Source organism: Stomoxys calcitrans, chromosome 3, assembly GCF_963082655.1.
Source record: "Stomoxys calcitrans chromosome 3, idStoCalc2.1, whole genome shotgun sequence".
Lineage (NCBI taxonomy): Eukaryota > Metazoa > Arthropoda > Insecta > Diptera > Muscidae > Stomoxys > Stomoxys calcitrans.
Genome location: NC_081554.1, coordinates 81,899,715 through 81,922,749, shown reverse-complemented (window position 1 = coordinate 81,922,749; position 23,035 = coordinate 81,899,715). Strand labels below are relative to the sequence as shown.

Sequence of the window (23,035 nt, the reverse complement as noted above, 5' to 3'; positions counted from 1 at the left end):
TGCGTGAAGTGGTGTGGTGCTAACGCGAGGACGTCGAGTGCGAACATCTTTACCGACAGTAAAATTGCCATAAGGGCAATAACAAGCAGGACGGTAAGGTCACGAACAGTATTGCAGCGTAAGAAGGAGATTAACGCCTTCTCTGAGGATGGAAAAATCCTCATCGTTTGGTTGCCGGGCCATAACGGAGTAAGGGGAAATGAAAGGGCAGACGAGTTGGCGGTGAAGGCCAGAGGACTGCCGTCAATAAACTTGGTTAGCCCGAAGCCATTAAAGAAGTGGGCGACGAATGCGCATGCAACATTGTGGAACAGTTAAACGGTTGGTAGGACGGCGAAAATCCTATGGAGGGATCCAGATCGTGAGAAGACGAGGCTATTACTGAAAGGAAGCAAGAAGGAGGGCAGTAGACCTATTGGTACCATAAAGGGACATATAGGACTACGAGCTCACGTATGTCAAATCGGTGCGGCAAGTGTACATATATATATATATATTGGTTTGCCCAAAAAGTAATTTTTCATATAATCGGCGTTGACAAATTTTTTCACAGCTTGTGACTCTGTAATTGCATTCTTTCTTCTGTCAGTTATCAGCTGTTACTTGTAGCTTGCTTTAGAAAAAAGTGTAAAAAAAGTATATTTGATTAAAGTTCAATCTAAGTTTTATTAAAAATGCTTTTACTTTCTTTTCAAAAATCCGCAATTACTTTTTGGGCAACCCAATATATAAACATATATAAGGAAGGCCGACTTACATACTTACTAACTAGTTAACCAATGAATGTTGAGTTAACTTAGTATATTTATAAAGGAAGATGGGCTATATCGGACTATATCTTGATATAGCCCTCATATAGACCGATCCGCCGATTTAGGGTCTTAGGCCCATAAAAGCCACATTTATTATCCGATTTGGCTGAAATTTGGGACAGTGAGTTGCGTTAGACCCTTCGATATCCATTGTCAATTTGGCCCAGATCGGTCCAGATATGGATATAGCTGCCATATATACCGATCCTCCGATTTAGGGTCTTAGGCCCATAAAAGCCACATCTATTATCCAATTTTGCTGAAATTTGGGACAGTGAGTTGTGTAAGGCGCTTCGACATTCTTCGCTAATTTGGCTCAGATCGGTCCAGATCTGGATATAGCTGCCATAAAGACCGATGCTCCGATTTAGGGTCTTAGGCCCATAAAAGCCACATTTATTATCCGATTTTGCTGAAATTTGAGATAGTGAGTTGTCTTGAGCCCTTCGACATTTTTCTTTAATTTTTCTCTGATCGGTTGAGATTTGGGTATAGCTGCCATATAGAACGATCTCTCGATATAAGACTTTGGGCCCATAAAAGGCGCATTTATTGTCCGATTTCGCGGAAATTTGGGATAGTGAGTTAAGTAAAGCCCCTTGATATACTTCTGCTATATGGCACAGATCGGTCCAGATTTGGTTATAGCTGCCGTATAGACCGATCTCTCGGTTTTAAGGTTTGGGACCATAAAAGGCGCGTTTATCGTCTGATTTAACTGAAATTTGAGGCAATGAGTTGCGTTAGGCTGATTCTTCCATTTGGACCAGATCGGTTCAGATTTGGATATAGCTGCCCTATAGACCAATCTCTCGATTTAAGGTTTTGGGTCCATAAAAGGCGCATTTATTGTCCGATTTCGCCGAAATTTGGGACAGTGCATTGTGTTAGGCTCTTCGATATTATTCCGCAACTTGGCCCAAATCGGTCCAGATTTCGATATAGCTGCCATGTAGACCGATATCTCGATTTAAAGTCTTGGCCCCATATAAGGCGCATTTATAATCCGATTTCCCTGAAATTTACCCAGTGACTTATGTTAGGCATTCCGACTCCCGTGGCGTGTATGGTTCAGATCGGGTTATTTTTAGATATCATTACTAAAAAGACCATTATTTTGTTATACACAATTGAACAATGACTTGTACTTATTAGTATTTGGTCCAAATCGGAATATTATTCGATAAAACTGCTATGGGACATAAGGTATGTAATTTTGACACCGGATTTTGACGAAAGGTGGTTTAAATATATACCCGAGGTGGTGCGTATCCAAAGTTCGGCCCGGCCGACCATAACACCTTATTACTTGATGTCTTAGAGTTATTTTAATCTGGAAATAATCTGAAATAATTTTTTTAAAACTTATTATTTTGTTTAATTTATTCAATTTCATGCCATAACTACACATTGAAACATGTAGAGTTTTCTGTCTTAGGCCCATTTGCACCTGCCTTATTGCGTTTCCGTAAAAAGTTTCCGGAAACTTGGATATTCCAAAATTATGAAATGTAAGTTAACTAAAATAAAATTTATATTTAAAATTTTGAACAATACAATTTTAATGTGCTGATAATTTTACTATCCACCATTGAACGGAAGTTTGCAATCCCTTTTATGTAAAGGGTGATTTTTTTGAGGTTAGGATTTTCATGCATTAGTATTTGACAGATCACGTGGGATTTCAGACATGGTGTCAAAGAGAAAGATGCTTAGTATGCTTTGACATTTCATCATAAATAGACTTACTAACGAGCAACGCTTGCAAATCATTGAATTTTATTACCAAAATCAGTGTTCGGTTCGAAATGTGTTCATTCACCGTAACGTTGCGTCCAACAGCATCTTTGAAAAAATACGGTCCAATGATTCCACCAGCGTACAAACCACACCAAACAGTGCATTTTTCGGGATGCATGGGCAGTTCTTGAACGGCTTCTGGTTGCTCTTCACTCCAAATGCGGCAATTTTGCTTATTTACGTAGCCATTCAACCAGAAATGAGCCTCATCGCTGAACAAAATTTGTCAAAATTTGAACACATTTCGAACCGAACACTGATTTTGGTAATAAAATTCAATGATTTGCAAACGTTGCTCGTTAGTAAGTCTATTCATGATGAAATGTCAAAGCATACTGAGCATCTTTCTCTTTGACACCATGTCTAAAATCCCACGTGATCTGTCAAATACTAATGCATGAAAATCCTAACCTCAAAAAAATCACCCTTTATATCCCTTTGTAATTGGGTAAGACCCAACGAAAAGCCCTAACAGTGATGTGTGTCCGCCAGCCGGAATCTCCTTGAAATTCTTCGATATAGCTTCCGAGGTCCGATTTGGGTTCTTGAGCACCGTTGGACGCAATTCTTTTCATTATTTTATACCATCCCCCATAGAATGGGGGTATACTAATTTCATCATTTCGTTTGTAACACATCGAAATATTCATCTGAGATCCGACAAAGTTTGACATTCTTAGTCGATTAAGCCATGTCCGTAAGTCCGTCCGCCCGTCCGTCTGTCTGTCTTAAGCACGCTAACTTTCGAAGGAGCTGAGCTAAATGCTTGACATTTTGCATAAATTCTTCTTATTCGCCGAGGACGGTTGGGATTGTAAATGGGCCAAATCGGTCCATGTTTAGGCATAGCTGCTATTTAACAGATCTCGAATCTTGACTTCTTCTCTGAGCCTCTAAAGGGCTCAAGAAGTTTTAACTGATTTGGTTAAAATTTAGCATGAAGTGTTTGGATATGCCCTTCAAAAACTATGTCAAGCTGGCTTTAATCGGTTCATAATCTCATATAGCTCCCATATAAGCCGATTTCGGATCTTGACTTCTTGAGCAGCTAGAGGGCGCAATTTTTATCCAATTTAACATGAAGTGCTTTGGTTTGAACATCAACAACTGCGCTAAGTTTGGCCTAAATCGATTTATAACCTGATGTAGCTTTAATATAAACCGATTTCAAGATTTTATTTCTTGAGCCTCTAAAGGAAGCAATTCTTATCTGATTAAAAATTTTACACAATAACATCTTGTATGACCTTTAACATACGTGTTAAATATGAATCGGTCCATAACCTGGTATAGCTCCCCTATAAACAGATCTCCCAATTTTATAATTTGAGCCACTTTTGGGCGCATTTCTTATCCGATTTGGCTGAAATTGTGCAAAATTAATTTCACTTTGGTCTCCAGCAGCCATACCAAGCATGACCCGAATCGGCTCATAACATGGTATAGCTCAAAAATATGCATTATGCATTGTCCTTTGTTTGTCTATAAGGATATATAGGACAAAGACATTGAAAAATGCGATCCATGGTAGAGGATATTTAAGATTCGGCCCGGCTGACCTTATAACGCTTTTATTTGTTGTGTACTAATTTTCATATGATGTTATGTTCTAACATAAAACATTCATGTCATACAACGTGCAAACAACTTGCTGAACTCAATCCATGGTGGAGGCTACATAGCATTCGGCCCTGTAAAACTTAACATATTTTTATACTAATATCCACCACCGAAGGATGGGGGTATATTCATTTTGTCATTCCGTTTGCAACACATCGATATACCCATTTCCGACCCCATAAAGTATATGTATTCTTGATCAGCGTTAAAATCTAAGACGATCTAGCCATGTCAATCCGTCCGTCCGTCTGTAATCCGCATGTCCGTCCGTCTGTCTGTTGAAATCACGCTACAGTCTTTAAAAATAGAGACATTGAGCTGAAACTTTGCACAGATTCTTTTTTTTTTGACCATAAGCAGATTAAGTTCGAAGATGGGCTATATCGGACTATATCTTGATGTAGCCCCCATATAGACCGATCTCTCGATTTAAGGTTTTGGGCCCATAAAAGGCGCATTTAATATCCGATCTCGCCGAAATTTGGTACAGTGAGTTATGTTCGGTCCTTCGACATCCTTCTTCAATTTGACCCAGATGGGTGCAGATTTGAATATAGCTGTCATATAGACCGATCTCTCGATTTAAGGTTTTGGGCCCCTAAAAGGCGCATTTATTGTCCGATATTGCCAAAATTTAGGACAGGAAGTTGTATCAGTCTCCTTGACATATTCTTGGAATAAGGCACAGATCGGTCCAGACTTCGATATAGCTGCCACATAGACCGATCTCCTGATATAAGGGTTTTGGCCCATAAAAGTCGCTTTTATTGTCCGATTTCGCCGAAATTTGGGACAGTGAGTTGTGTTAGGTCCTTCGACATCCCTCTTCTATTTGTTCAATATCGCTTCAGATTGGGATATAGCTGCCATATAGAACGATCTCTCGATTTAAAGTTTTGGCCCCATAAAAAGGACATTTATAATACGATTTCGCTCAAATTTGGCACAGTGTCTTATGTCAGGCTTTTCGTCATCCGTGTCGTATATGGTTCAATTCGGTCTATATTTGGATGTGGCTATCAAAAAGACCAATATTTTGTTCTGCAAAATTAAACAGTGTCTTATACTTATTAGACCTCTCGATATCCGTGCCGAATTTGCTCATAAATCGGACCATATTTCGTTAAAGCTGCTATGGGGGCATAAATTATGCATTTTTCACCTGATTATGACAAAAGGTGGTTTACAAATACACCCGAGGTGGTGGGTATCCATAGTTCGGTCAGGCCGAACTTAACGCCTTTTTACATGTTTTTCCTTTTGTTTTCTTTTTTTTAAGTAAATTTCTAACGCCCATCAATCTCATTGTACAGCACAAACCAAATCACCAATTTGACTTTGGAAATTCCCGATACGGTTACCTCATGGCGTATAACTGCTTTTTCGGTGAATGAGAAAAGCGGATTTGGTATTGTTGATGGTCCCACAGACATCACTACCATACAGCCATTTTTCATCAGTTTAAATCTTCCATATTCAATAAAGCGTGGTGAGATTGTTGCCATACCGGTTTTGGTGCATAATTACCAAAACCAAACTCTGGACACCGAATTGAAGCTCTTCAATGAGGCACAACAATTCTATTTTATGGAATCAAATATCCTTGACGTCGAGAGGGGTTCCGACGATCGGGAACGCATTAAACGTCTTGCGGTACCGCCGCAAAACATTGCGAGTTCTTCTTTTCTTATTAATCCCAAAGAAGTAGGAGAGATAACTCTACGCCTAACCGCAACCAATGCTATTTCATCCGATGCCATTATACACAAACTAAGTGTTGAGCCCGAAGGAGTGGCCAATCATCGCAACAAGGCTCTGTATATCAGCGTACAACCGCCTGAAACATTTAAGGTAACACTCCCCTTAAATATTCCCCAGGATGTTGTACCCAACTCGGAATTTATCTCTCTCTCGTTGGGCGGTGACAATATGGTGCCTACTCTGAAAAATTTAAATAAATTAGTGCGCTTGCCCACCGGCTGCGGCGAGCAAAATATGGTGAATTTGGCTCCCAACATTTTGGTCTTACAATATCTCAAGGCAAATGGCCAATATTTTATGCAGAAAGATCTAGTCACTAAAGCCAAAAAATTCATAGAGGTTGGCTATCAACAAGAATTGTCATTTCGCCACAGCAATGGTGCTTACAGTGTCTTTGGCGAAGAAACTGATAAGGAAGCCAGTACTTGGCTTACTGCCTACGTTATACGATTTTTTATGAAGGCCGCCAAATATACGACACTTGACACCGAAATCGTGGAAAGTGGTTTGTCTTATTTGTCCAGCAAACAATTACCAGATGGCAGTTTCCCCTATACCGGCTATCTATTCGAACCAGCTCAACAGAATCGATTTGGCTTTACGGCGTTTGTACTAATGGCGTTTTTGGAGGAACAGGTAGGTGGTTTAAGCAAATCATACAGAAATAAAGGTGGAAATGTCACATTAACTGGTAAGTCAATGGGTAACCCGAAACAAAATTCAGTAACCAATTACTAACAGGTATGCCCCCAATATTAATTTTACATGGACATGGCATTGGAAAAAAGTGCTTGAGAGTAAACATGCCATCAGAAAATAAACAAGTAAAAAGGGTTTAAGTTCGGCCGGGCCGAACTTTGGATACCCACCACCTCGAATATATATGTAAACCACCTTTCATCAAAATCCGGTGAAAATTACATAGCTTATGTCCCATAGCAGTTATGTCGAAATATGTTCCGATTTGGACCAAATACTAATGAGTCATTGTAATAAGTCATATTTCAATTATGTATAACAAAATATTGGTCTTTCTAGTAGCAATATTCAAAAATAAAACGATCTGAGCCATATACAACATGGATGTCGAAAAGCCTAACAAAAGTCAATGTGTCAAATTTCAATTAAATCGCATTATAAATGCGCCTTTTTTGGGGCCAAAACTTTAAATTAAGAGATCGGTCTATATGGCAGCTATATGCAAATCTTGATCGATCTAGGCCAAATTGCAGATCGATCTGTCCCAAATTTCGACAACATCGGACAATAAATGCACCTTTGATGGCTTTAAAACCTAAAACCGAGAGATCGGTCTATATGGCAGCTATAACCAAATCTGGACCGATCTGTGCCATAGTGCAGAAGTATGTCAAGGGGCTTAACTTAGCTCACTGTTCCAAATTTCAGCGACTTCGACAATAAATGCGCCTTTTATGAGCCTAAGACCCTAATTGGGGGATCGGTCTATATGGCAGCTATATTCACATCTAGACCGAACTGAGCCAAATTGACGAAGTATGTCAGGGGGCTTAACTTAACTCAATGTCCAAAATTTCAGCAAAATCGGATAATAAATGTGGATTTTAGGGGTCTAAGACCCTAAATCGGAGTATCGGTCTATATGGCAGCTATATCCAAATCTGGACCGATCTGGGCCAAATGGACGAAGGATGTTTAAAGGGCTAACACAACTCACTGTCCCAAATTTCAGCAAAATCGGATAATAAATGTGGATTTTATGGGCCTAAGACCCCAAATCGGAGACCTGTCTATATGGCAGCTATGTCCAAATCTGTTCCGATCTGGGCCAAATTAACGAAGGATGTCGAAGGCCCTAACACATCTCACTGTCCCAAATTTCGGACAATAAATGCGCCTTTTATGTGCCTAAGAACCTAAATCGGAGGATCGGTCTATATGGCAATTAAATCCAAATCTAGACCGATCTGGGCCCCATTGGCGAAGAACGTCGAAGAGCCTAATACTAATCTTGGTTTCAAATTTCAGCAAAATCGGATAATAAATGTGGATTTTATGGGCCTAAGACCCTAAATCGGAGTATCGGTCTATATGGCAGCTATATCCAAATCAGAACCGATCTGGGCCAAATGGACGAAGGATGTTGGAAGGCCTAACACAACTCACTGTCCCAAATTTTCGCAAAATCGGATAATAAATATGTCTTTTATGGCCCTAAGACCCTAAATCGGAGGACCTGTCTATATGGCAGCTATATCCTCATCTAGACCGAACTGAGCCAAATTGACGAAGTATATCAAGGGGCTTAACTTAAACCACTGACCCAACCTTCAGCAAAATCGGATAATAAATGTGGATTTTATGGGCCTAAGACCCTAAATCGGAGTATCGGTCTATATGGCAGCTATATCCATATCTAGACCGATCTGAGCCCAGTTGACGAAAAAGAGCCTAACACAAATCTTTGTTCCAAATTTCAATAAAATCGGATAATAAATGTGGCTTTTATGGACGTAAGACCCTATATCGGAGGATCAGTCTATATGTCAGCTATATCCAAATCTGGTCCGATCTGGGCCAAATTGACCAAGAATGTCGAAGGACCTAACATAACTCACTGTCCCAAATGTCAGCAAAATCGGATAATAAATGTGCCTTTTATTGGTCTTACACCCTAAATCGGTTGATCGGTCTATATGGGGGCTATATCAAGATATAGTCCGATATAGCCCATTTTCGAACTTATCCCACTTATGGACCAAAAAAGAATCTGTGCAAAGTTTCAGCTCAATATCTCTATTTTTGAAGACTGTAGCGTGATTTCATCAGACTGACGGACAGACTAACGGAAATGTCTAGATCGTCTTGGATTTTTACGCTGATCAAGAATATATATACTTTATAGGGTCGGAAATGGATATTTCAATGTGTTGAAAACGGAATGACAAAATGAATATACCCCATTCTTCGGTGGTATCCAAATTTCGGATGGGTTACCTCGGGGGGCGTCCCATCCCCAAAACCTACCAAATATCCTGTATACACAATCACGACGATATGGGACTCAAATGAAAGTTATTTAAGATTAGAAAACGATCTGATATCCAATTGTCCGACCAAGTGTTTGGGGACCACCCCAACCCCCAAACCCCACTTAATCGGACATATTTACCGAACATGGCAATATGGGACTCCTATGAAAGGTATATGCAAGTAAAATACGAATCTGATATAAAATTTGGACAAAGTTACTAGGGGTCACCCCCCTTCACCAAAACACCCCCCAAACAGAACTTATTTACTGACCATGGCAATATGGGGCTTAAATATGGGGACCACGTGTTTGAGGAGCCGCCCATCCCAGAGAACACCCCCCAAACGGGTCATGTTTGCCGACTATGGAAAATTTGAGCTCAAATGTAGGGTATTTGGGAGTAGACCATAAATCTAACATCAACATTCGGAACCAATTGTCCAGGAGACTTGCCGCCACCATAACAACCCCCAAGGAGGACGTCTTTGCTCACCAAGACAATTTGGGTCTTCAAGACAGTGGAGCTCGATATTCATAGTTTTTTAAGGCCCATACCCCAACCGAACATATTTGCTGGCTTTTTCAATAAGGAGTTTAAGTAAATGGTATTTGAGATTAGAAAGCGTATTTGATATCCAATTTTAAGGCCATTGGCAATAGGGGTTCAAATATATGAGAATAGATCACGTTGCTGATATATTTTGTAATGTACACAACCAAATATTTGTTGTAGATACTATTTTACAATAACTTTCGAGCATCTTAGAACCAGAGAAGAGGTAGGACTTCGGGAGCCTTTGAAATGCAAGCTGCAGTCGGGAGGGGGGTTCGCGTCCTTCTCTAATCAAGCCTTGTTCACAATACAATAATTATTTTAGACTCCCTTTTTATTTCAACTACTAGGATAACAAGAAAAAAAATGTGTGGTGCTAATGTGATACCCCTTTTTTAATATGAATTTAATTTACTAGAACGGCAGTTATTCGAAATGGTCTAAAAAAAAAAAAAAGATATCAAGTGGACTCTATGGTGGTAAAAAAAAAGTCTCAGCCTCCATGCCCGCGCCATCCTATGTCCTGCTGGCTATGATATTTCAGGACCCCTAAACTACGATCACACCAAATTTATCCTACATACCTTTGCAAGAAACGTCTACAAGATAGTCCTTACAGATTCATTTTAAAAAAATTCAGTTTTATTCCAAAACATTTTAATTCTCTTAACATTTTTCGTTCTATAATCAATAAACTATACTTTAAAAAAAAAAAAAATTAAGTATTTTGCATAATTTTCATGGCCCTTAAGGGGTTAAATTCAAAAAAAGTAGAAGTATCTTACTACGCAAATAAGCAGATGCAAATACAATATAATTTCTTTTTACAAATAATCCAAGAAAGAGCAACTCATTCATAACAAAATGCGTGTAAAACGTATTTAGAAAAAAAAAAAAACAAAATGTGTGGGAGTCATACTCCACAATAGAGACAGAAATCGAAACAATAACAATGCACTTGTGGTTACAAACCAGTTGGGCTGTATAACACCTTAAAACATTCGTTGCTCTTTCTCAATTATAACAGATCAATGCAAGAAACTTTATCAATAAATTAACATAGCAATGATGACTTACCACCTTACTCCACTCTCTCGATGAAGGCCTCCACTCGATCGTTGGTTGATGGGTGATATTTTGGTGAATGGCTGTGATTTATGAATGAAATTAAATTTCTTGCAAAGAACATACAGACAGTGACTAAAATAGGTACTTAACAAAGCTAGTGGAGTTCATAACACATACATTTTTTTTGAAGTTTTTAAACGTAAAAATGATTTATGTCATTTTGTAAGGAAAAATCATTAAAAACAAATTAAATAAAAAAAAATTAATTTAAATTAAATTAAATGGGAAAAAATGTGTATGTGAAATGACCCAAACTTGCTTTGTTACGATTCATTTTTTTTTTTATATAATAATTATACTTATGCTTATATATTTTTTTGTGGAATTTAATTCCTTTAATTAAAAAATCTACACAGTTGGTTGACACATTATGGTTGGACCGGCTAGTCTTTGTAAGAAAAAAAGTTGAGGTGCTGTTTAGGTTATGGTCATGGATGGTTATGGTAGCTTCTCGAGTTTTATATGGCCATTAAAACTGGTTGGAAATTGGACTTTAGTCTTCCTGGGTAATTCGGTGTTTGTTTACTTCACGCTTTTATAAAAAAAAGGCGTCTGGTTGGAATTTGACGGTAGGCAAAATTAAGCGGTGTTCATGTTCAAAAAGTGCCTTACATGTGGCAAATTCAATGTAATAAGTGTTTCGATGCTGTACAAATGAACGTTTTGTCACAGATACCGACAGTCAGATTTCAGCAAAATTGTAGGCTTATATCATTGGTTGGCTGCTTGCCGATTTATAACGTTGGATTTAAACAGAAGATTGGTGTTCTAGGCTCTTAGGTGATACCTGGCGTGGTTTGCGATCGGAGATGGATTGATGCTACTTATGCATGCCACATGAGCTTTGACAATCTAGCTTCCAAAACTTTGATGAAAGAGAATGGGCTCTGGATAAAAATCAGTGTCGTGTCTACCCTGTGGGTAGACTACGACAAAAAAGGTACCAACTTCTGCGTCTGTCCAAATTGGAAATTTACAGATTTCCAAGATATTGAGAATAAAGTTGAGAAGTACACGTGTAGGTATCCTTCTGTCTTCCAAAAAAAAAAAACTTATTTTGCACTTTCCTTAAAATTCTGAACAACTTTAAATTACTTTTCGATATTCACTATAAATTAGTATGAACTTGGTCCTTAAGATTTTTTTTCAAGTATTATTTCTTTAAATTTTCAATTTTTGATTGGTCTTTTCTCTTCGAAGTCAGATCACAGAAGCCCTTTTATTAAATTTGGGGCAACGAATCAGACCTTTGGTTTTGCAATAAGGAGGTAAAATATCGACTATCAAATGCCATAAGTAACTGTCTTTTCCATTCCTATAATGAAATTAATCGATGATATCGGCCCAGATATCGATAAAAAGTTTCACTTTTTAAAAGGATTTTTCTTCAAAAGTTTTATTCAAAATGGAAAATAAGAGTTCAAACTAGTTTCTAGAGTCGATGGACTTTTTAATTAAGACCAAAAAATCCAAGTCTGATCAAATTTGGGAATATTTCTATATACTTCGATTATATACCTTCTCTATACATGTGTGTCTGGGTGTCTCTTGTATATAAGGAGTTTGAGCAGTACTTCTATGTTGTCATGAGAGATGACAACCCAAAAGGAAGATTGAATCAAAACACAAAATAACCAAAATTGTCCAACTGTGCGAGATGGTAAAAAAGACATATCAAAAATCATTTCTTGCGTTTTATGTAAAAAGAGGAAGACAAAAAAAAAAAAATAATTCAGAAAAGAGGTCAGATATTGACAAAATACTCCGCCGATATCAGACTTTAAAAATGTATCTCTTTTCAGAGGCAACAAAATTGGGTGGCAAGTATTGAAGATAAAAAAGAAGGAAAACCAGGCGTAATGGTGACGATGGGAAAATAAATGGAATTAGCCCATCAATTTAGCCATAGAATTTAAAGAAGTGGATGGAAATGGTGTAGCCACAATAAGTGAAAACAATGCCAATAAAAATTTACAAAAAATATGACCAAGCATATCATTGTCGTTGGTGAAAAAAAAAGAAAAAAATAAAAATTGATGACTGAAAGTGGCCACTACAAACCGGATAATTCAAAAGTCTTACGGCATTGAATTAGATGGAAAAAAAGCCACTAGTTTCTTATGTCTTTTCCATGGTAGGTCCCAATTAGTTTACTATTCATATCTTCAAGTAAGTAATAGTGGTTGCCAAGCCTCTCTTTCACCCTTGCTTTTAAGAAAACTGGGGATAATTTAGCGCTAAAAGATTTCTCAGCACTACTCTGGGCAAAATTACGGTAGAAGACAATTTGGCCAACATTGTAGGTCTGAACCCTGGTTCTATGGTCGTAGTTATGTTGGTTCCTTTCATAAGCCTGTCTTATGTGTTTCCTTAAATCCATCCTGATCACCTGCAAAGCATCGTCTCTGGCCAGTTTAGCCGTGGGCTCTTCCAAGAGATCCAAACTCCTCAGGAGTTGGTACGTCGAACCGTGAGTCACCATGTCAAAGCCATACAAAGCACGGTATGGTGAACAATGTATACTCTGGTGATAGGCATTGCGTAGGGCACAGCTGATGGAAGATAGATTCTGATCCCACTGTCTGTGGTCACTTCTTAAATAGGCCCTTATTCCTGCCAACAACGACCGGTTGACCCTCTCGGATGCGTTGGCTTGGGGGCTATATAACGCTGTATAGACGTGTCTTACACCGAATTCTGTCAGAAAAGCGTTCAGCTCATTTGACTTAAATTGACTCCCGTTATCACTGACGATTGTCTCGGGCACCCCATATGCGTGAAAAATCTGTTTCTCAAGGAAATCCTTTATATGGGTGGCCGTAAACTTCCTTAGAGGACAAAGCCAGTGATATTTGGAAAGGTGGTCGAGAACAATCAGGAGACCGATATGTCCCCTCTTGCTTCTTGGGTAGGGTCCAAGAATATCAACGTAGAGACGCTGAAAGGGACGGACGGATTCCACGAGGTTACCCATTGGTGGTTTAAGAACTATATTCGGAGCTTTTGTGGTTTTGCAAACCTCACAATTCCGTATGTAATCGCGGACGTCCTTTACCATTCCTGGCCAGAAAAAAGTTCGCCTTATCAACTCTAAAGTTTTGGCCATGCCCCCATGGGCTGCAAGGGGATTATCGTGAGCTCTGGAAATGGTATCAGTACGAAGTCTATCTGGAATCCAAAGCTTCCAACAAAACTCGTCCCTAGACTCATCCCCTGAGCAGTGCTCAGTGCGATAATACACATATCTATCCCCTATTTTGATATCAGGGTATCTGTTAGGATCTTTTATAACCCGTTCCTTCAAAAGTCGATAGTCCTCGTCATCAAAAAATGGTGAATCCAAGTCAACACCTGGCTCTGAAACTTCCAGAGCTGAAATATCGTCCGTCGGTATCCTGGAAAGGGCGTCGGGAACGATGTGGTCTTTGCCTTTCCTGTGGCTTATCGTAAAACGGTATGGCTGCAACTTGAGGACCCATCGAGCAAGTCTTCCGCTCAAGTCTGGCTGTCGCATGAGCCATAATAGACTGGAGTGGTCCGTCACGACTTCAAAATCTTGGAGTTCCAAGTAGCACCTGAATTTCCTTATAGCCTCCAGAGCAGCTAAACACTCACGCTCTGTAACACTATAGTTACGTTGCGCGGTGTTTAGTTTTCTGCTCATGAAGGCTATAGGTTTCTCATTCCCCTCATCATCGAGTTGTATCAGCACAGCCCCAATGCCGTAGTCGCTGGCATCGCAGTGCAAATAAAATTTCTTAGAGAAATCAGGGTTATTTAGCACTGGAGCCGAAGTAAGGAGCGACTTGACACGTTCAAAGGCCTGCTGTGCTTCGCCCGTCCATTTGAACTTGCGTTTGGTGGATACAACTTCGGTGATGGGGAATGTTTCAGTGGAAAAATTCTGAATAAAACGACGGTACCACCCACAAAGTCCAAGAAAGCCACGAACCTGTTTAAGATTCCGGGGCACTGGCCAGTTGGTGATCGCCGATATCTTCTCGGGGTCGGTAGTAATGCCCCCATTGCCGATTATATATCCAAGGTAGTTTGTCCTGGTGACACAAAACTTGCTTTTGGATATATTGAGGGTCAGGTTCGACCTCCTAAACTCAGTGGCAATTCTCATCAGGATCTGGATATGGGTATCAAAATTCTCCGAGACAATTACCATATCATCCAAGTAGCCAAAAACCGAATGGCGTAGGTCTGGAGGTATGAGCACATCCATCAGCCGACACATCGTCTGTGGGGCATTACACAGCCCGAACGGCATAACCACAAACTGGTAGAGCGGCCTACCAGGGACTGTGAACGCCGTCAGCTGTTTGGATGGCTCGTCCAGACCTATTTGCCAGAAGGCATCTTTGAGATCCAGCTTTGAAATGATGTTGGCTCTTGGTAGTCTCGAGAAAATCCCCTCTATGTTTGGAAGCGGATATGCGTCCTTCTTTGTTACAGAATTCAGCTTTCTCGCATCCAAACATAGCCTCACCTTGCCAGGCTTCACGACGAGCCTCATCGGAGAACTCCACGGTGAATTAGAGGGTTCGATCACCCCTAACTCTAGCATCCGATCAACCTCGGCAAACATGAGTTTTTCAACAGCTGGAGAAACAGGGTAAAAACGTTGTTTTATAGGTCTGGCATCGCCGACATCAATCGAATGTTGGATCAATGCGGTTCTGCCTAACCCCTGTTTCTCGAAGCTGGGAAAAAGTGCAATAACAGCTTCCAGCTGTTTCATCTCACCCTGAGCCAATCTCACATGAAAGTCATCGTCACGTCCCCCGCTATGGATTTCAAGTGCCGACACGACAGATGGGAAAATACTGTCATTGTGACAGACCAAAATATCAGAACTCGATAAAAGATTATTCAAAAGATTGAAAATATTCCAAAAATCGATCCCAAGAATCAATCGTTGGGAAATAGACGGAATAATGAATAATCGAATGTCCTTTGTCATGTCCTTGAAAGTAATAGAAACGTCTATCCACCCTAAGATGTTCTGGACTTTACCATCTGCTGTCTTGGCAAAAGACTTGCATGGAGTAAAGTTGGGAAACTTAGAAAAGTCATACTGGGCCAGTTCACCACCGATACAGCTTATATTAGCCCCAGTGTCCAACAGGCCGAATTCATGAAAGTCCAAAAATGACACTTTGGCATAATAGCGTCTATCATGCGGGTTCGACATAATCGTAGAAATCTGAATCTTACCACAGACCTTCCTGATGCGAAAATATCTCCTTAGACGAAGTGTGGACCGTTTAGGTGATTTTGCTTTAGAAATACTAGACACGTTAAAAATTTCATTTCGCCTTTGAACATATATTTCCCATCGCTTATGATAGGGCAACCTGGGGTATATCAATCGAGAAACATCCTCATGTACATCAGAAGTGCTGGGCCTTTTCAAAATGGTAATCCTATCAGGGTCTAATTTGGACAGGTCAGGTTCAATAGAGGGTAAGTCAGGATCTGAAATTGTAAGTCCGGGAATTGGGGATGGGCCGACATCTAGACTTGGTTCTTCGTTGGCCCCGTCTGTCTGTAGTTTTTTGAAGAAGAAGACTGAACACGAGATAAACATCTGGCACACTGTGGTTTATAAACATTTTTCGCGCCACACCCGTAACAGAAAATAGTCCTGTCCTCAAGACAATCCTGCCAAGTGTGTCCTATGTTATCACAGTTCCAGCATCTAATCGACTCAGATCTCTGGACAGCATCGATCGTGTAGTCCGACTCAGTGTCATTCGAAACACCCTGATCTAATTCTGCCAGTTGCCTGCGTGGTGGAAAATTCAGGTTTTGAGATCGTTGGGAAAGTGTTCTGCGCACATACTCGTCGCTCAGAAAGTTCTCTCGCATTTGCACGAGTTTGCGTAGATGGGACAGAGACCTAATTGGGACATAAAGTAAATCCTGACGAATGTCAGGCCGTAAATTCCTGGCAATGATCTCTATGAATTCGTCCTCACTCATCGGATTGGACAGTTTATCAGCAATGATAGAGAGGGCATCGAAGAAAGCATCATAGGATTCACCCGGTTTCTGCTTTCTGATTCGCATCTCCTCTCTAAGGTCGAATGAGGACTTCATGTCCTTATATTGGCTACGGATCGCCTGGCAGAAACCCTCCCACGTAATGGCTGGCACTTGCTTGTGGTATCGCCAATACCATTCACGAGCTTTTCCAGTCAGGAGTGTATTAAGGTTCCTACAGATAACACTAAAATCATCATTAAAGGTTTCCCTCGTCAGAGTCCTAATGCGATATAGAAACTCATCAATACTGAGACCCGTTGACGAGCCGACAAATTTCAAATTCCAATTATTCACAATAGAAGTTATCTTGTCTGCGTCCCTATTCATCGAACTAAAACTTCCCGAAGCATTCGGACTCGAAAATTGCGCAGCACGAGGGAACTGAAAATCACGGGGATCACGAGGATAATCACTGCCACCCATATTCGGAGGATTTGGTGGCCGGTGGTTGGGAAAATTACTCGGCATATTGACACAGTTACCTGAAGGATAATACGCATTAGTATTGGGCACGTTCCGGGGATCCCGGTTTAAATTGGGAATATTATTGGAAGTCGCAGTGTGTGGCAGATTCATGTTATGAAAAAACTTCCTCAACTGATCTTCTATCATGCGACCTATCTCGCGGTAATCTACACTCGAGTTCAATGCCTGAGGATCGGCAATGTTTTGTTGTGGAGGTGTCGTAAAGTCAAAAGAAGTATTATTGCATTGCTGAGGAGTCTGCCGGGTAGCAGGCTGTGTATTAGTAGGATTCTGTGCATCCTGAAATAGATTCTTAGTCACACTACGAGTTTCATAAGTCTTGTTCAAGGCACCTCTACCCTTGCCTCTATTATTAGGAGCCTTTCGAGCTGGGGGTGGTTTCGAAGCCATACTATATGTTCTTAACTCGCCTAGGTCACATACTCTCTTACAGACAGGACATTCTGCGGACGAAGAAAGATATGTCTCTATGCAGTTCCTGTGAAAAGGATGCGCACATGCGCTTATAATTAAACAATCTTGGCCTTCAACCAAAAGTTGCTTACAAACCTCACATACTACCGAAGTATTGTCCGTAGAGGTTGTCTCTGATTGCGGAGGCAATTCTGGAGGTATCGGTTCCTCTGAAGCCATAATGACAAATTCGATTCAAATAGAAAAAATTTCACTCTAAAAACCGTAAAATGAAATTATAGAAAAAAATCTATTTTCCTTCAAAAAAGTACTGTCTAAAGAACAAATAGGCATAATAGTTTGACGTTTCTTGCTAGAATATGAAAATAGAATATGGTGTGATAAAACTCATTTCGAAAAACTGTGGATACAAAAACTGGTCTATGGCATATGTATATATTCATAGAATTAATTTATCTTGAGACACACCAGCTAAAGGGGAAAATTCTACCTTCTGTTATCAAAACGGTCGCTAATATGCTTACGCAAAATTAATCGAATTCCTATTTTGGAACAGGGCTGATAACTAAGTCTAAAAGAAAATTTAGTTCGCCGACATATAAACATTGTTTGGGAAAATTTAAATATATCTTTTCCTAAAGGAAATCTCAAGAGACAAAACAGATGTGGCTGATCAGCGGTCAGCTTTTCGGGTTAAACCCCAAAAAAACTGAAAATCCAGCAGACAACTAACAAAAGATTGTCTGGTGTGAAGTCCTGACAAAAAAAAAAAAAAAAAACCTTAAAACTTTCCATCTAAATGAAATCTACTCAAATAAAAAAAGCTTGAATGAGCCTGAAAGGACAAGGTCGTTATCCTTCGGCCCCACGTTGGGCGCCAAATTATGTAATGTACACAACCAAATATTTGTTGTAGATACTATTTTACAATAACTTTCGAGCATCTTAGAACCAGAGAAGAGGTAGGACTTCGGGAGCCTTTGAAATGCAAGCTGCAGTCGGGAGGGGGGTTCGCGTCCTTCTCTAATCAAGCCTTGTTCACAATACAATAATTATTTTAGACTCCCTTTTTATTTCAACTACTAGGATAACAAGAAAAAAAATGTGTGGTGCTAATGTGATACCCCTTTTTTAATATGAATTTAATTTACTAGAACGGCAGTTATTCGAAATGGTCTAAAAAAAAAAAAAAGATATCAAGTGGACTCTATGGTGGTAAAAAAAAAGTCTCAGCCTCCATGCCCGCGCCATCCTATGTCCTGCTGGCTATGATATTTCAGGACCCCTAAACTACGATCACACCAAATTTATCCTACATACCTTTGCAAGAAACGTCTACAAGATAGTCCTTACAGATTCATTTTAAAAAAATTCAGTTTTATTCCAAAACATTTTAATTCTCTTAACATTTTTCGTTCTATAATCAATAAACTATACTTTAAAAAAAAAAAAAATTAAGTATTTTGCATAATTTTCATGGCCCTTAAGGGGTTAAATTCAAAAAAAGTAGAAGTATCTTACTACGCAAATAAGCAGATGCAAATACAATATAATTTCTTTTTACAAATAATCCAAGAAAGAGCAACTCATTCATAACAAAATGCGTGTAAAACGTATTTAGAAAAAAAAAAAAACAAAATGTGTGGGAGTCATACTCCACAATAGAGACAGAAATCGAAACAATAACAATGCACTTGTGGTTACAAACCAGTTGGGCTGTATAACACCTTAAAACATTCGTTGCTCTTTCTCAATTATAACAGATCAATGCAAGAAACTTTATCAATAAATTAACATAGCAATGATGACTTACCACCTTACTCCACTCTCTCGATGAAGGCCTCCACTCGATCGTTGGTTGATGGGTGATATTTTGGTGAATGGCTGTGATTTATGAATGAAATTAAATTTCTTGCAAAGAACATACAGACAGTGACTAAAATAGGTACTTAACAAAGCTAGTGGAGTTCATAACACATACATTTTTTTTGAAGTTTTTAAACGTAAAAATGATTTATGTCATTTTGTAAGGAAAAATCATTAAAAACAAATTAAATAAAAAAAAATTAATTTAAATTAAATTAAATGGGAAAAAATGTGTATGTGAAATGACCCAAACTTGCTTTGTTACGATTCATTTTTTTTTTTATATAATAATTATACTTATGCTTATATATTTTTTTGTGGAATTTAATTCCTTTAATTAAAAAATCTACACAGTTGGTTGACACATTATGGTTGGACCGGCTAGTCTTTGTAAGAAAAAAAGTTGAGGTGCTGTTTAGGTTATGGTCATGGATGGTTATGGTAGCTTCTCGAGTTTTATATGGCCATTAAAACTGGTTGGAAATTGGACTTTAGTCTTCCTGGGTAATTCGGTGTTTGTTTACTTCACGCTTTTATAAAAAAAAAGGCGTCTGGTTGGAATTTGACGGTAGGCAAAATTAAGCGGTGTTCATGTTCAAAAAGTGCCTTACATGTGGCAAATTCAATGTAATAAGTGTTTCGATGCTGTACAAATGAACGTTTTGTCACAGATACCGACAGTCAGATTTCAGCAAAATTGTAGGCTTATATCATTGGTTGGCTGCTTGCCGATTTATAACGTTGGATTTAAACAGAAGATTGGTGTTCTAGGCTCTTAGGTGATACCTGGCGTGGTTTGCGATCGGAGATGGATTGATGCTACTTATGCATGCCACATGAGCTTTGACAATCTAGCTTCCAAAACTTTGATGAAAGAGAATGGGCTCTGGATAAAAATCAGTGTCGTGTCTACCCTGTGGGTAGACTACGACAAAAAAGGTACCAACTTCTGCGTCTGTCCAAATTGGAAATTTACAGATTTCCAAGATATTGAGAATAAAGTTGAGAAGTACACGTGTAGGTATCCTTCTGTCTTCCAAAAAAAAAAAACTTATTTTGCACTTTCCTTAAAATTCTGAACAACTTTAAATTACTTTTCGATATTCACTATAAATTAGTATGAACTTGGTCCTTAAGATTTTTTTTCAAGTATTATTTCTTTAAATTTTCAATTTTTGATTGGTCTTTTCTCTTCGAAGTCAGATCACAGAAGCCCTTTTATTAAATTTGGGGCAACGAATCAGACCTTTGGTTTTGCAATAAGGAGGTAAAATATCGACTATCAAATGCCATAAGTAACTGTCTTTTCCATTCCTATAATGAAATTAATCGATGATATCGGCCCAGATATCGATAAAAAGTTTCACTTTTTAAAAGGATTTTTCTTCAAAAGTTTTATTCAAAATGGAAAATAAGAGTTCAAACTAGTTTCTAGAGTCGATGGACTTTTTAATTAAGACCAAAAAATCCAAGTCTGATCAAATTTGGGAATATTTCTATATACTTCGATTATATACCTTCTCTATACATGTGTGTCTGGGTGTCTCTTGTATATAAGGAGTTTGAGCAGTACTTCTATGTTGTCATGAGAGATGACAACCCAAAAGGAAGATTGAATCAAAACACAAAATAACCAAAATTGTCCAACTGTGCGAGATGGTAAAAAAGACATATCAAAAATCATTTCTTGCGTTTTATGTAAAAAGAGGAAGACAAAAAAAAAAAATAATTCAGAAAAGAGGTCAGATATTGACAAAATACTCCGCCGATATCAGACTTTAAAAATGTATCTCTTTTCAGAGGCAACAAAATTGGGTGGCAAGTATTGAAGATAAAAAAGAAGGAAAACCAGGCGTAATGGTGACGATGGGAAAATAAATGGAATTAGCCCATCAATTTAGCCATAGAATTTAAAGAAGTGGATGGAAATGGTGTAGCCACAATAAGTGAAAACAATGCCAATAAAAATTTACAAAAAATATGACCAAGCATATCATTGTCGTTGGTGAAAAAAAAAGAAAAAAATAAAAATTGATGACTGAAAGTGGCCACTACAATTTGCAAGGCTTAGTGATTGGGGGACCATCCCCTTCTCCAAAACACCCCTAAATCGGGCATATTTACCGACCAAGTCAATGTGGGGCTTAAATGAAAGGTATTGGGGGGTAGAGCTAGAATTGATACCCCCCCTTTTGGGACCAATTTTCTGGGGGTCTACCCCTTTCCCAAATATACCCCACAAACAGCTATTTTTTACTGACCATCGCAATATGAGGCTTAAAAAAGGTATTTGGGAGTAGAATACGAATTTGATATCCAAATGTAAGACCATGTATTTAGGGCAGCACCCCTTCCCCAAAGTATCCCCCAAAGGGTAAAATTGTTTCGACCATGCCAATATGTGGCTCAAATCAAAGGTATTTGAGATTAGAAAACAAATTTGATAACCAATTTTGGGACCATGTGTTTGGGGGACGCCTCATCGTGTAAACTCCCCTCAAAACCAATGGCAATATGGGGTTTAAATAAATGTTATTTGAGAGAAGAGCACGATGCTGATATTTTTTCAGGGCCAAGTGTCTGCCTCACCCCCGAAAACTCCCTTAAATCAGACATCATGAGAATATCGGCCTGAAATAAAGTATTTTAAGAATGGAGTACACCTTATATCCAAACATAAATTCGTAGACCAATAAAGCTCATATGGGATTCATTTAAGCTACTTACATTGTTAAACTGTTAGTCATGCGATATACTATTTTCGTAGCATGGTATTTCACTAAAAGCTCTTTAATTGTCGAAATAAATATTCCAAGAAAAAAATACCCGAGAAGGTGGGTATCCAATGTTCGTCCTGGCCAAACTTAATGGCGTATTACTTGTTTCTCTTATATTTGCTCATATTATTATCATATTTTGTTTTTTTTTTTTTTTTTTTGCTCATTTCAGAAATATTCACAGAAATATCAAACTACCATTGACAATGGTATGAAATTTCTTAACACCAATCTGGACAATACCAATGATGTGTATGCCCTTTCTATTATGGCGGTGGCAATGAAAATGGCCAAACATCCAAATTCTCCGAAAGTTATGGAAAAATTAATGGCCAGCAAACAGACTGCAATGGACTACATTTGGTGGTCACAAGCTGATGGTAAGCAAGCTAAGGACGTTGAAATAACTGCGTATGTCTTGATGGCTCTTTTGGAGCAAAGTGATGTTGAACCCAAAATTATTCAAAGTACCGTCAAATGGCTGGTTGAACAGCGCAATGATCGTGGTGGTTTTAAGTCCACACATGACACTGTTGTGGGTCTGCAGGCGTTGGTGAAGTACTCTATGAGCTTTAATTCCGTTAATGATTTGAATTTGCACTTGCAATACTCCGCTAAGAACAATATGAGCCAAATTCTAAAAACGGGCTCTTTAAGTGTGGATGCGAACAATTTTTTGGTTTTACAAACTGAAGAGGTATAGAAAAATCTATTTTTACTTCTTTGCTTATTGACATAAACTTACTGCTTC

The 23,035-nt window shown here is 38.8% G+C and overlaps 1 protein-coding gene across 1 annotated transcript in view; it reads left to right on the top strand.

Annotated features, from left to right (window-relative positions):
• The window catches only part of LOC106084951 (thioester-containing protein 1 allele S1), a 50,187-nt gene that overhangs the window by 26,548 nt on the left and 604 nt on the right, over positions 1 to 23,035 (top strand). The window contains exons 6-8 of the mRNA XM_059364238.1: positions 2,236 to 2,323; positions 5,546 to 6,629; positions 22,457 to 22,981. Coding sequence (XP_059220221.1) covers positions 2,236 to 2,323; positions 5,546 to 6,629; positions 22,457 to 22,981 — 1,697 coding nt within the window. The remainder of the gene's footprint in view (positions 1 to 2,235; positions 2,324 to 5,545; positions 6,630 to 22,456; positions 22,982 to 23,035) is intronic.